The sequence below is a fragment of the Ochotona princeps genome, chromosome 3, assembly GCF_030435755.1.
Source record: "Ochotona princeps isolate mOchPri1 chromosome 3, mOchPri1.hap1, whole genome shotgun sequence".
Taxonomy (NCBI): Eukaryota; Metazoa; Chordata; class Mammalia; order Lagomorpha; family Ochotonidae; genus Ochotona; species Ochotona princeps.
Genome location: NC_080834.1, coordinates 67,593,741 through 67,607,343, shown reverse-complemented (window position 1 = coordinate 67,607,343; position 13,603 = coordinate 67,593,741). Strand labels below are relative to the sequence as shown.

The 13,603-nt window shown below is 36.5% G+C and overlaps 1 protein-coding gene across 2 annotated transcripts in view; it reads right to left on the bottom strand.

Annotated features, from left to right (window-relative positions):
* Positions 1–1,224: 1,224 nt before the first annotated feature.
* TBC1D23 (TBC1 domain family member 23) overlaps positions 1,225–13,603 on the bottom strand; it is a 61,423-nt gene continuing 49,044 nt past the window's right edge. The window contains exons 14-19 of one of the 2 annotated variants that reach the window (XM_058661794.1): positions 12,966–13,105; positions 11,709–11,753; positions 9,975–10,063; positions 6,521–6,656; positions 4,973–5,167; positions 1,225–2,494 (exon numbers count right to left, since the gene is read on the bottom strand). In XM_058661794.1, coding sequence (XP_058517777.1) covers positions 2,413–2,494; positions 4,973–5,167; positions 6,521–6,656; positions 9,975–10,063; positions 11,709–11,753; positions 12,966–13,105 — 687 coding nt within the window. In that variant the 3' untranslated portion in view covers positions 1,225–2,412. The remainder of the gene's footprint in view (positions 2,495–4,972; positions 5,168–6,520; positions 6,657–9,974; positions 10,064–11,708; positions 11,754–12,965; positions 13,106–13,603) is intronic. The other variant, XM_058661795.1, reaches the window with a different exon arrangement.

Below are 13,603 nucleotides of genomic sequence, written 5' to 3'. Positions count from 1 at the left end.
TGAATCAAAAGTGCTGAATAGCGAGAACTACAGATGGGGCATCCCAGGCAGCAGCTGAAGCCATTGCATTACAATGCCGGCCCCAAACTGTTAATTTCAAATGGAACTGCTAATTAAGCTAGTTAGTTTAATATGTTAGAATATCATGCTAAGGAATTACAAGTTATGCATAGAAAACACCACTGAAAAAATGGCTATTTATCAGCAGAAATCTATCATTACTATCAGAAAAACATGCTATAAATGGTAGCTAAATTTTGTAAATTATATATACAGAATTGTATACCTTAAAAAGCAGGAATTCCCAGTGAGTGGTGAAAGAGGGGGTACCTACCCTTTTCACAGATTCAGTTTCTCTGAGCCTCAATATTCTCATCTTTAAAATAGAGAAATCAATGGCAATCTCACCACAATGTTAGGAATTCTGTAATCTTGGCATGTTCCTAGATGTGGACATCTCAGAGTGAATCCCATTTCTGTGGTCAGTGAGCCATGAAAAGGAGGACGAGCTACATAACTGCCTAGGTTATTCGATGTATTTTCATTGAATAGTCCTGACTAATCATGAGTGTGGTGGTATTAAGATGATCTGGGAACGAGTTTATAAAAGTTATATGGTTCATGGTAGTAACCAACTCACTACAAATAGAACTACTTAGCATTATTTTTAAAGTTATTTCTTTTCTTTCTCTCCTTTCTTAAACAGAAATGGGAATCTAACTTTACAATCCAGCAAACTGAACACTTAAAATTCTACTAAAATAGTCTTTAACTTTCTAATTTTGTGGTAAAGGTTTACAAGCTGGGGGGAGGGTACATAAAGGAGAGAGAGGCACTTTTAAGAACAAAGTTTTGAGCAAACTGTACTTGTTTATTTACAATTGTAATTTATAAACAGTAACACAAACATCTTTACAGTAATATGAAAAAAGTCCCGTGGCTGAAATAGGGGGAAAAGAAAAGAAAAAAGAGAGAGACTTCAGGATATTTCTAAAAGGAATGGCAAGGAAGGGAGAAAAATGCAATATAACCATTCGGGGGGGGGGGGGCGAGTTATAAATATCAAATACTGCACCAGGTGCAATTTCATGCAAATGTCTTCAACCACTCAAACTTGTTATTCATTTAGATATCAAAACAAAATGCTTTGAATTATGCTGCATCTTATTCACTTGATTCATTAAATAGATTAAAACAACAACTGGCTGTTACCTGGGCATGCCTGACAATTTCACCTCTCAGTGTCTTAGGGGTAATCCACTGCACGTTGGGGACACAGTAGATGATGTTCACTATTTTCCAAACAGAGTGTATAAAGCAATCATTCCAGAAAGCCAAATGTGTTCCTGGATTTCACTCACCGAATGTGTCTAACGTGGACTGCAGCAAATTATTGACAAAGCTGCAAAATAAACTACAACGTTTTCCAGTTTGTCATAGTAGTAGACCAAAAATAGTTTGAAACTACTGAACTTCAATGAGAAGATAAAACCAACTAGAGAGAAAAAAATTTGGAAATTGATGATAAAAAACAATTGCAATTTATATAGCTGATTATTTGGCTTTTATTCAGTAGATATTAATATGCTCACAGACATAATCTCAATGAGGATAAATCAATGTGTGCTCTATTCCTGTCTTGAAATACCCTGAATCAAATACTAGACTTGTAAGATACGTTTCTGTGCTCAAAATGTTCATTTTCATCTTAACATGCCTACTTCTTACAATGCTGTTAGCTGCTCCCTTAGAAACGTGCAGGATGCAGTTTAGTACTTTTAAAGCACTCGATGTCCAAATTGTTAGATAATATAGCAAAGGTGACTGGAATCCAAGTTTCAACATTTTACTCGTTGGACTATACTCTGAGTTGGCTGGAGTATTTAGCCATTTAATTAAATATATTTCCATCTATTTAATAAAAACAGAACAGAAACAGTTAGCTAATTACTTATATTTTTGGTTTCAGATGTTGATCAGTGAGTAAAACTAAATGAAGCAAGTAAAGAGGTCTCTTCAGCTAATTTTGTCTCTAATTTTCAGTGAAGACACTGCAAATATATGTGTGTGGCTGCTTTTAAACCTGAAAGAGATGCTTGTTCCCTTAAAACAGCTCTTCAAAACAGAACTGCATTCTGAAGCCCCACCCCATCACGGCACAGGGCCAGTTACTGCAAAGTCACTTAATAACTGACCTTTACAATAAATCATTTTATAAAACCAAAAATTCAAAAGAAATTTTTAAAAAGTTTAACTGTCCGGAGATTGATTATAATAATTTACATTTTCTTAGACCTGCTACTCAAGCACCCCATGAGCAAAAGAAAGGTCTCCATTTAGTATTCAGTCAGGAAATACATATATTCGTGTTTTTCTTGGTTGCCTTAATTTCTGAAGTAATTTTCATTTATATTAACTTTCCAAAGCATCCAAAACTTTCATGATCTGTTGTTTTATGGCTTTTGTGGCATCTCCTGCATTTGGAATCAAATACCTATGGGAGAAAAGTATATTAATATAGGACTTTTAGACCTGAACAGAAATGTCATCTTCAGAAAGAATTTTTTTTTCTGTTCACAAAGTCCGCAAAAATGCCTTCCCATATATTCCCCCAAACTTATATACATTCAAAAACTTAATTTTAAAGAAAAAAACAATGTGAAAAAAATTCGGTTTTTCATAGTATTTCATAAAATATAAAGCTAAAATTCTTTACAGAAGTATAACTCTACATAATAGACAATAAAACACAATAAAAATATTCTGCTGGCAGCAGAAAACTTTAGAGTTTATCTTTAGATGATATCTAGTTCTTAAACAATGACAATTATACAGAAATTCTAATAGGCAGAAGAGGATATCAAGCTAATTGACTTTAAATGCAAATGTATTTTCATTATTTACCAAAATTTTAGATCTAAACAAAAACCACTGATTGATATATATGAACACAATAAACCCCAATTTAACAAAATATCCAGGAAAACCTTTAAAACATAAAGCTCAATTACTGTCACGCATGAGTTATAATTCAAATGTGATTTGGTTAGGATTACCTCAAATGTATGTATTCCTCTGTCCCATTTAATCTACATGTACAAATTTATCATAGAAAAATAAATGACAAATATGTAAATAGGGAACTTAGTAAAATACTGTAAACAACTGAACATTAAATGACAAGATATTAAATCGACACCCTGAAAATATTCATAATAGAATATTCATTATAATTTACACTTATAAAAATGTAAATAAATTTACAGTATATTAAGTTTGTTTAAAAAACAAGGGAAAAAAAACCTCACCCATATCACATTGATTGTTTTTAATATAGTATTATATGATTCAACTTTGGGGATATATTCTGAAATAATGGCATTAGGCGATTTCATCATGTAATCACCACAGAATGTACTTAACACAAACTTAGATGAGATAGCTTACTATACATCCTGGCTATCAGACACAGCCTACTGCTCCTAGGCTACAAACCTGTATAGCAACTGAAACACAACGTTAAATATTTGTGTGTGTAAACACGTAAGTACAGGCAAAGGTGAAATAAAACTATGAGGCAACAGGAATTTATCAGTTCTACTGTAATCCTATGGGTCTACTGTCATATATGCAATCCACCACTGATTATATGTCATCCGTGAATGACAGCAAGTATATACATACACATAGAAAGATATCTAAAAAGATACAAAAGTGTTAACAGGGTGGGATTTGGGAAATATATTCTTTACATTTTCCCTCATTATTTGAATATTTTCACAATGTGAATATATATATATAATAGTGATTTCATTTGTCTTGCCTCTTTTAATGAGGTATGTATAAACAGTATAGAATTATTTACTACTGATTGTCAGTAAAAGGTGAAAAGAACTTAATTTTCCCTTCAAACTGAAGTTGATTATTTAAAAGTGTCCAGACTTGAGCTGACTATTTATTCAAGAACTCTTTTACGAATTTCACAAGAACAACCTGAACCAATAACAAGGTGGAATCATGCACCAGAAGTCAGGAGGGCTCTATTGGCTTCTATCGCAAGCCAGGTTTCAAGCTATGGGATCTGGGTGCCTGGACCAGTGGTTAAGCTCTCAGTAGGCACCTGCATCCATCTGAGAGTGCCTGGGGTTCAAACCCGCTCTGACTCTAGACTCCAAGTTTCTGTTACTGTGTTGTCTGGAGGGCAACCGGTGAAGGATCAAGTGGCTGAGGGCTTGCCAGCCACATGGGAGAGACGAGGACTAAGTTCTTGACCGTCAGCTCTGCCTGGCACAGTGTCAGTCGTGCCTGGCATTTGAGGAATGAATCAACAAACAGGTACTGTCTCTCTCAAGTAAACTAACTTTTGAAAAAAAAAAATCCAGAAAGAATCCTCTCTTGGGCTTTATGGTTTTATCTACAGGTTAAGAATGGCTTGGCATCGAGGTCTTATACCAGTCAGAGAACTGCTGGTAATCCAAAATAAGATATGGAAACGCTCCCACAGACTGTAAACATTAAATTACTTAGTCTCTAATTCATGGACAGTTTGTCAAAACAGGAAAAATCTGATGAAGAAAATACAAATGCTTACATTCTGAGACCAGTTTCTTACTTCATTCTAAATCAGCATTTAATGCAGCACTATTATATACAATATATAAATAATATACAATATAGATACTAATATAGATAACATACATTATTATACTGTAAAGATATAATATAGATATAATTTATATATTATATATAATAGTGCTTATTCATATGTCCTTATGTCAGAAAGTTTATGCAAGTAAACACACTTGCTGAAACCATCCAATTGACATAAGAATGGTAGAGAAAAAGATAGCAAAGAATATTAATAAAAGTAATTCAGGTATCCTATCCCACCATCTGTTCATCCAAATAGAGAAACTGCTTAATAATGTAACTGAAGTAATTTGGATAATATCATTTTTACCAAGCATCTTACCTTTCAATTGCTAAGATTTCTATTCCTGAAGCACTGCTGTTTCCAAACTTGAAAGTAATTAGCTCAGGATGTTTTTTTTTGGATGTAATTTTAACCACAGAATTTAGTGCTTGTCGAGACTGTATATATGCCAATCCTTTCCGTGAAAGAATCTCTCTTAAACAGTACATATGTGTTGCAGTAACCAACAGATGACTTGGTAGGAAAGCATGGAAAGAAAAAAGAATTCTAATTAAATATATTTCAAAACAAGCATCACATCAACAGCCCAAATCATAAAACATTCAATCCTACATGAGTTCTGAGTCAAAAAGAGATATTAAAAAGTGAGCTCCATGTTTTAACTTCAGTTTTAAGATTCAATGAACTGTGGATACAATTCCAGGAACAGAATGATCTTCCGCATGCCTTCTTCCCTCCTCTTTCCTTCTCTTCCGCCTCTTCCCTTTTCCTTTTCCCCACTTTTTGAGGTAATATTTTAAAAATTCACATTATAGTAAAAAGGCATAATAGATTTAAATCTTCCTTTATTTGTAGGCAACATCACTTAACAAATAATCCTGCAAGTATTTAAAAGGCATATTTTATAATAAACGTATGAATTGAAACCATTAAATAATTTTCTACTGAAATGGGACTAATGATATTATCAATATTCACAAACTATTCTGGCTGAACACACCGAAGCCTCTGAAATCAAAGACTACTCTGCCTTCATCCTGAAGGTAAAATGAGATTGCAATTATGAACATGTTAACTGTATTCAGCTCACTTTAAACACAGTGACAGCACGCTAGGATTTCTATGCCATACAAGGCAAATATCACACAGATCTAGAATTGGAAACATTCTGAAGGTAAACTGGCTGGATTAGAAAGATCCAATTTTTAATTAAATTAAAGTTTAATTAATTTTTGTTTGATTTAGCACCTAACTGATCAGATTGAATTGGTTTGATTGAGAAGTCACTGAAAAGAAAGAGCAAGGCAGAAGCGAGGCAGGAAAAGGACGGTGTGTCTGCTGAACAGTGGGTGAGATTAGATGTAACAGACAAATGCAGTGTGTCAACCATGACTAGATCCTGGATTAAGAATTACAAACAGAATACCTAAAGATATCTCGGAGATGCTCTGAAAAATTAAGTATTTTAATTTAAAATTTTGTTAGGTGAGGCAATGGCTCTGGAGTTGTGCAAGAGAATGCTCCCACTGTTGGCAGACTGACGCCGACCATTTGTGGGTGCTTTTACATGGCTTGACCAAAGGGAAGTGTATGTGCGTCTGTACATGGAGTTTGGTGAAGACAGAACTGGTAAACCCAGAATAACTTCATAAAAACATTCACTGCATTATTTCTTCAATGCTTTATTTAAAATTTTCAAAACAAAAATCACCTAAGAAATATTTTTATAAATTGAAACACAAAACAAGTCAACAGATGGAAAAATCTTACTGTACTTAGACAAATAAAAGTTTTGTAGGCTCAGTTTTACATTATTAACTTCCCCAAATTCAATTTTACTTCTGAAGGAGACAGTTATAGAAGTACCTAGGAAACATGTGTCCATTTTCTTTTACTTCTTTACAAGGAAAATGATGCTTGATGTCTGGCTTGTTTATCCAAGTCTGAATGTTTACAATCTCTTTTCTATCATCATCTGATATCGAAGAACTGTCAATTTCATCTATAAAGAATTTAAAATGTTAAAAACTGTTATTATCAATAGCCTCTAAAGAAAAACTCAGCACTATTTTGAACACATGGATTGAAAAAAAAAAAACATAATTATAATCCTGCTACAATATTTCCATACACAGAATTACTAGAAAACATTATTGTGAATGGTTAAAAAAAATCAAGCGAAATTGATAAGAAAGTATTTCTAAAGATTAAGTTAGTTGGAGGATATCAACTTTTTTTTATTTCTTTTTGGATTTTTTTTAAAGATTTATTTATTTTTATTACAAAGTCAGATATACAGAGAGGAAGATCTTCCGTCCGATGAATCACTCCCCAATGGTCAGTGCCGCGCCGATCCAATGCCAGGAGCCAGGAACTTCCTCCAGGTCTCCCACGTGGGTGCAGGGTCCCAAGGCTTTGGGCCGTCCTCGACTGCTTTCCCAGGGAGCTGGATGGGAAGTGGGGCTGCCGGGATTAGAACCGGTGTCCACAAGGGATCCCAGCATGTTCAAGGCAAGGATCTCAGCTGCTAGGCCACCACACTGGGCCCTATCAACTTCTTTTTAAAAAAAGACATAATTATGGGGCTGGTGTTATGGCATAGCCACCTAATAGGGGCCTGGGGTGCCGGCATCCCATTCAGCTTTTGGCTGGTCGGATTCCAATCCAGCTCCCTGTTTATGGCTTGAGAAAGCAATAGAGGATGGTTCAAGTTTTTGGGTCCCTGCACCATGTGGGAGATCTGGAAGAAGCTCTCAGCTCTGACCACTGCAGCCATTTGGGGGGTGAAGCGGCAGACGGAAATCTGTGTCTTCTCTCTGTAAATCTGCCTTTAACATATAAAATCAGTCTTTGAAAAAGATTTGCTTTCCAAACGGCTGCAATAGCCATAGCTCGCCTAGTCTGAAGCCAACAGTCAGGAGGTTCTTCCTGGTCTTCCATGTAGGTGCAGAAGGCTGCTTATCCTAGGAGAGTTAGCAGGGAGCAGATCTGAAATGAAGCCTATGGGATGCCAACTCCGCAGACAGTGGATTTACACACTACCTTAACATGTACAGATAACAACTGTGACCTGACTAGTCGGTATGCAGACAGGTCAACTTCCAAAATGAGACCTTTTTATACACCGAAGGTGAAGATAACAGAGATCTTTTTCTCTTGCTGGTTTCTGATTTTAAGGAAAATAAGAAGTCAATCCTGGGATAATTAAGTAAAGATGTAAGTTTTGTTTTGCTGAAGTTTAAAACATTGTAACTATTTTTTTTAAGACAAATTACAGTCCCAAAAGATATGAACTATAAATCTCCTTTTGTTTCTTAATACTTTCTCATGTTATAAGACACCTAAAGAAATTTGATATATCCATACTTGAGCTTAAATAAAAACGAAACCCTCACCCAGCAGCAGTGGCTGGTGCAGTGATGGACTGAGCTGGTCCCTGCACTAGTTGGTGCACACAAGAGTCAAGTCTGCGGATTCACCAGGTGAGATTTTTGGGGGGACTCCCCAAGTATTTCAACTGGACTCAAAACCCAGCCTCAGGAAAAATCTCAAGATACGTGGTCCAACCTTGGAGTACAAGTATCAGGACTGGGCGTCCTTAGTTTCTGACATCTGTGTAACAGAGAATATACCCAGATGCTCATGAAAGACTTGACAGCCAGCTCATCTAAGTCAACAGAGGACGTTGAGAACCTCATTAAAAGATGTTCTCCACCCTGCTGCAATGAAGCCAACAGTGTTTCAGAACTATCAAGATCACTGAAGCAGCAACCTTGGAGTATTCCTCCCCATGCTGGGGTCTCCAACCCTGGGTGCTGACTGTGACAATATAGGGCAAAATGGTGGGAGAGGAAAAAAGGGTGGAACACAGAGGAGAGGGATTAGGACTGTTTCATGGAAAAATAATAACAACAAACATTTTTTTAAAAAGAAAAACCTCGAAGACCACCAGATCCAACTGGAAGAATACTGGTTAAATAAATCACAGAATATCCACACATTATAGAATGAGGTATATGACCTGAAATGCAACATACACTATTAAGTGTTGAGGTGAGATCTAGCAGTCCCCCCAATTTTGAACATAGATTTTTTTTTTTCCTAATTCAACACACGTATCAATAAACACTATGATTACTGAATCGGGATGATTTCAGAAGTAGGGGGTATAAACTAATGTTTCCTGACACAATGTCTCCACCTTGTGGCTCTTAAGGACATTGCTTCCAGTTTCAAAAGGATTTTTCTTTTCAGAAGTCCCCATTTTGGATTTCTTTGAGCTTCAGTGCTATAATTCTCAATTGTCTAGAGAAGTGATCAAAGGGATTAAATCCAATCACAAGGATATTTGGTTTAGATGCTTGTTTTTAAAGATTTATTTGAGTGCCAGTGCAGGTAGACAGCACATAAAGCTGCCACCTATAGTGCCAGTACTCCATAAGGGTGCCACATTGGGTCTCAGTGCTCCATTTCGGACCGAGCAACCTGCTAACATGTTTGGGAGGGCCGTGCAAGACTGTCTAAATGTGTGGACCCCTGAAATCTTATGGAAAGACTAGATGGAGATCCCGTCTCCCAGCTCTGGTCTGGCCCAGCCCCAGAAATTGCATTCATTTGGGGAGTGAACCAGCAGATGGAAGAAACCACTTCCTCCCTCCACCTCTGCCTCTCTGTAACTGCCTTTCAAATAAATAAATGAATCCTATTTTTAACTGAAACTTAATTTAATTGGCCTTTTAGTTGAATGTCAGACTTACACAGAAAGAGGGAAACAAACAAAGACACAGACCTCCCATTCACTGGTTCACAGTCCAGGTGGATGCAAGAGCTGTGGCTGGGCCAGGCTTCACTCAGGAGCCAGCAGCTTCTTCTAGGTTTCCCCTGTGGGTGGCAGAGGCACTAGGACTCGGGCCATCTTCCAGTGCCTTCCCAGGCCTTTAGCAGAGAGTTGGATAGGAAGCAGAGCAGCCAGGCCATGAACCAGTGCCCATATGGGGTTCTGGCATTGCATGTGGCAGCTATATCCCCTTCACCACAATGCCAATCTTTTAAATACTATTTCTACACTGAAATTCACCAAATTATCATCAGTCTATTCTTCTAAGCTGATAACTCCTTACTGATCAATCAGCATTTCTGCCTGCATTTCTAATGGGCACAGATGTTAAAAGACAAGTTTTCGTACAAAGCCATTCTCTGAAATCTTTACAGAATCTTACTTTTTTTTTCTTTAAAGCAGTTGTCAGGCCAGCCCCTAAATAACCTCTAGATCATGTCTGGTGACTGCCAAAAGCAGCCTTAGATAAGTGAATTACCACACCTGTGTCATATTCCTCTTCATCCCCAATGCTGAAAACAGGCTTTACACCACGGTAAGGCTTGCCCACTCTGTCACTGCTGCTCACATGCCTGTGTTGTAGGGAGAAAAAAAAAATCATTAATGCTATCAAAGATGTCGATCAACCATCATTTCAATATTGAAAAAAAATATGAATGTTTGTTCCCTTCAGCCCCAAACGACCCATTCCTTTTGGGACAGTGAGGTTAAGGAAACAAAAAGGAGACAAATAAATCATGTTAGCAAAGTCATGTTAAATGAAATAAGGACAGGACAGGGTGAATAATCAATCTATACAAATTAACTTTTCAACAGCTTTAGTATTTGTATTAAAACTAGCACTTAGATCTGCTGGCCCTAGGGAAACTACTTATCCTCTTTGTACTCGTGTTTCCTCATCTGTAAAGTGGTAACATTGGGGCTGACATCATGTGCAGTAGATAAAGCCACTCACTCCCTTTGATGCTGGCATCCAGATGGGTGCCAGTTCAATGCCTAGCTGCTCCACTTCCACTCCAGGTCTGGCTAATGGCCTGGAAAAAGTGGCTGAGGATGGCCCTAGTGTTTGCGCCCTTGTCCTCAAGAGTTTATGAAACTCTTGGCTGGCTCAGCCTGGCTCAGCCTGGCTCAGCCTTGGCTGTTGTAACCATGGGAGAACTGAAGATGGAAGACAGAAGATCAATCTCTCTCTCCATAACTCTGTCAGATAACATTCTTTAAAAGAAATCACAGAATTATAACAGAAGCTCTGTAATTAGCATTGTGTAAGGAACAGTCACAAAAATAAAAATTCTCACTAGTTAAATCAGAATATAAGCCATTATCTTTAAAAGTAGTATGTTTATAGTCATTGAAAACACTTGAAATGATTTAAGGAAAAAGTCAACTACATTCTAAAGTTTGACTTACATTCCAAGTATCACTAGAATTTGTTTTAAATATTCATATATTTTGTTACTGTTGACACCGTATTTGTAGAAAATTTGAATGAACATCAAAACTGTAATACCACAGAGATTAAGCTGGTAAATTTTTTTGTCCTACCTGAAGCTTAGGTACATTTTTAACCCTCAAACATATGAAATCTTTCTCTTTTAATCGCAAGCACATCACTGAATGTAGCAGAAAACAGATTACATGTTAAAATATCCACCACAGTCTAACTTCTTTCAAGGAAAATGAAACAGATGATATGCCCAGGCTCTTTAGAATAGACTGGGGATATTACCTATGAACAGAAATATACATATCTCAAGAAAAACCTAAAATTCTAAAACCTAAAATTCTAAAATGAATTGTGCTTACGTTTGGGTATTAACATCGTCTCTACTGTTAAGGAAGGCAATACAAACACAAATAACATGGTCTTCAAGCTAGTACTCTCAGTTCCTGACTTCTACTGCAGTTCTTTCTATCACCTTCCCCTGTCTCAGAATAAAAACTTCAGGTTTCATGAAGCTCTTGTGCTTGAATGAATTTCATTTTCTTCTGAGGAATGAGAGAGACCAAGAAGCACGCAAGAACTAAAAAACACTAAAACAATCAAGCAGAAACCAAGAAGAAAAGCAGATGAATTGGCATGGCACACTCGTACAGGCAGAATGAGTAGATTTTAGCTGCATGAGATGTTAGCCAAGGCGGCACAGCTCGCAGACACCACAAGGCATGCTAATCGACAAGGATGGGTGCATAAAGCGGCTCTACTCATTGGCTTACCGCTCTGTGCATGATCTGTCTGGCCAAGGAAGATTGAAAGACATTCTACAGAAAATCCAGGCAGAGGATAGAACAAAATGATTATATAAAATGCAAAAGTATTACAATAAAAACACAGCATAATCAGAGTGTATATTGTAAAGAAAATATCTCATTCTATATACAAAGAAAAACAAAAAGTAAGTTTTAAATAACACTTTAACAAAGGAACAGCCTTTTTGACATAGTTATTACCTGGCCATTTTAAAATAAAACTTTCAATGTTCATGCTATAAAATGTAGCAATAACAACCCTCTAATTTGGAAACACTAATTCAAATGGGCAGGGTTAAGCTTTTGAAAGCAGGAGTAACTACTGAACAAATTTTTCAGGCTAATTAGAACATTGCAGAAGTAAAAGTTGGTATTTCAGATAAAGTACAACTTTTTAGACTAGTGAAAATAACCTATTTTCTTAATATTTATTAAATGGGCAGGGGAGTATTATAAGAGAAAAACAACAAATCCCTCATGTTCAATTCTTAAAGTCACTTATTTTAACTTTCCCAGGATACTGCAAATGAGACATGAGAGTGAAATAAAAGAACACATTTCAAAGATCAAGCTTGCTTAGAAATGAAGGCTGTACTGCAATCACAAGGCAAGCTCTGAACTCTAGATACAACAACAAAGAATCAGACTAACATGTGGAAAAAGTACATGCATTACAAACTCTGAGTTACAATGAGACAACATATTCTTCTAAACATCCTTATCAACTGCTAGCTATGACCCTCTTTTAATAATTCATGAGTAAACTGGGTTTATATTTATATTTAATTCATGGGTTTATTGGGTTTATATTTATATTCTGTAAATAAAATTCTATGAAGATATGAACTCTCAGACTTGAGAAAGTAGATTTCGACTATATTCAACATGACCATGAGAGAGTTCCTGCCAAGAGATCACTGTGCTGAATGGATAATTCTCCATTCACTTAACATTGGGAAACAGTAATTATATGAAGTGTAATACGCAGGAACACCTGCTGAATTTGTAATGAAGGGCATGAATGGGTAGATTCATTATGTCAATTCTGATCAGTGAAAGAGTATAAGGTACATCATGAACTTATATTAAAAACAAACTGTGAAATCATCTAAAAGAAAATGTACCTTATGCTCCTTTTCTAGAATACATTCATAGTAACATTTACTCACTGTAAGACAAATTTTAGTTTCAATTACACATCATAGACTTGTATGAACAACTCACCGGTCGACAGGAGTCGATGTGTTCTCAATAAAACTGATAACTTTTTCTCTAACATTAACAGATTTTGTCTTCAAAGCCACAGTCATTTTGTTTACTAGAGATTTCACTCCTCTGTCATTTGAACCATTGAAAGAGTCACCCTGAAAAAAAAAGACATATATAAATTAGTTGATTTTCAGAAGATAAGCAGCTCCATTACTGGTAAAGTCTGTCTGTGTGTCTGAACTGCATTCTTGCCAGATTCAGATGCTGAATCCTAATTCCTAACACACTTCAGAGTGTGACTGTGATTGGTGACAGAGCCCCATTAGAGGTTAAGTATTACTAGATGAGGTCACGCGGGTAACTCCTAATCCAATCTGAACCGTCACCTTCTAAGAGGTAGGACAGGAATACGTGAGAGAGCAAGTCCTGTGGGGATGGAGGGGGCAAAGATGGGTCATCAGCAAGCCAAGGAGAGGGACCTCAGGATACACACAACCAGCCAACAACTTCCTCTTAAACTTCAACCTTCCATTTCTATCATTCAAGTCATCCAGTCTGTGGGATACCTTGTTATGGCATTTCTAGAAAATCAACTCACTAATTTTTAAAGAATAAGGATAAAAGGGCAGGTGTTGCAGTACAGCACGTCGAGC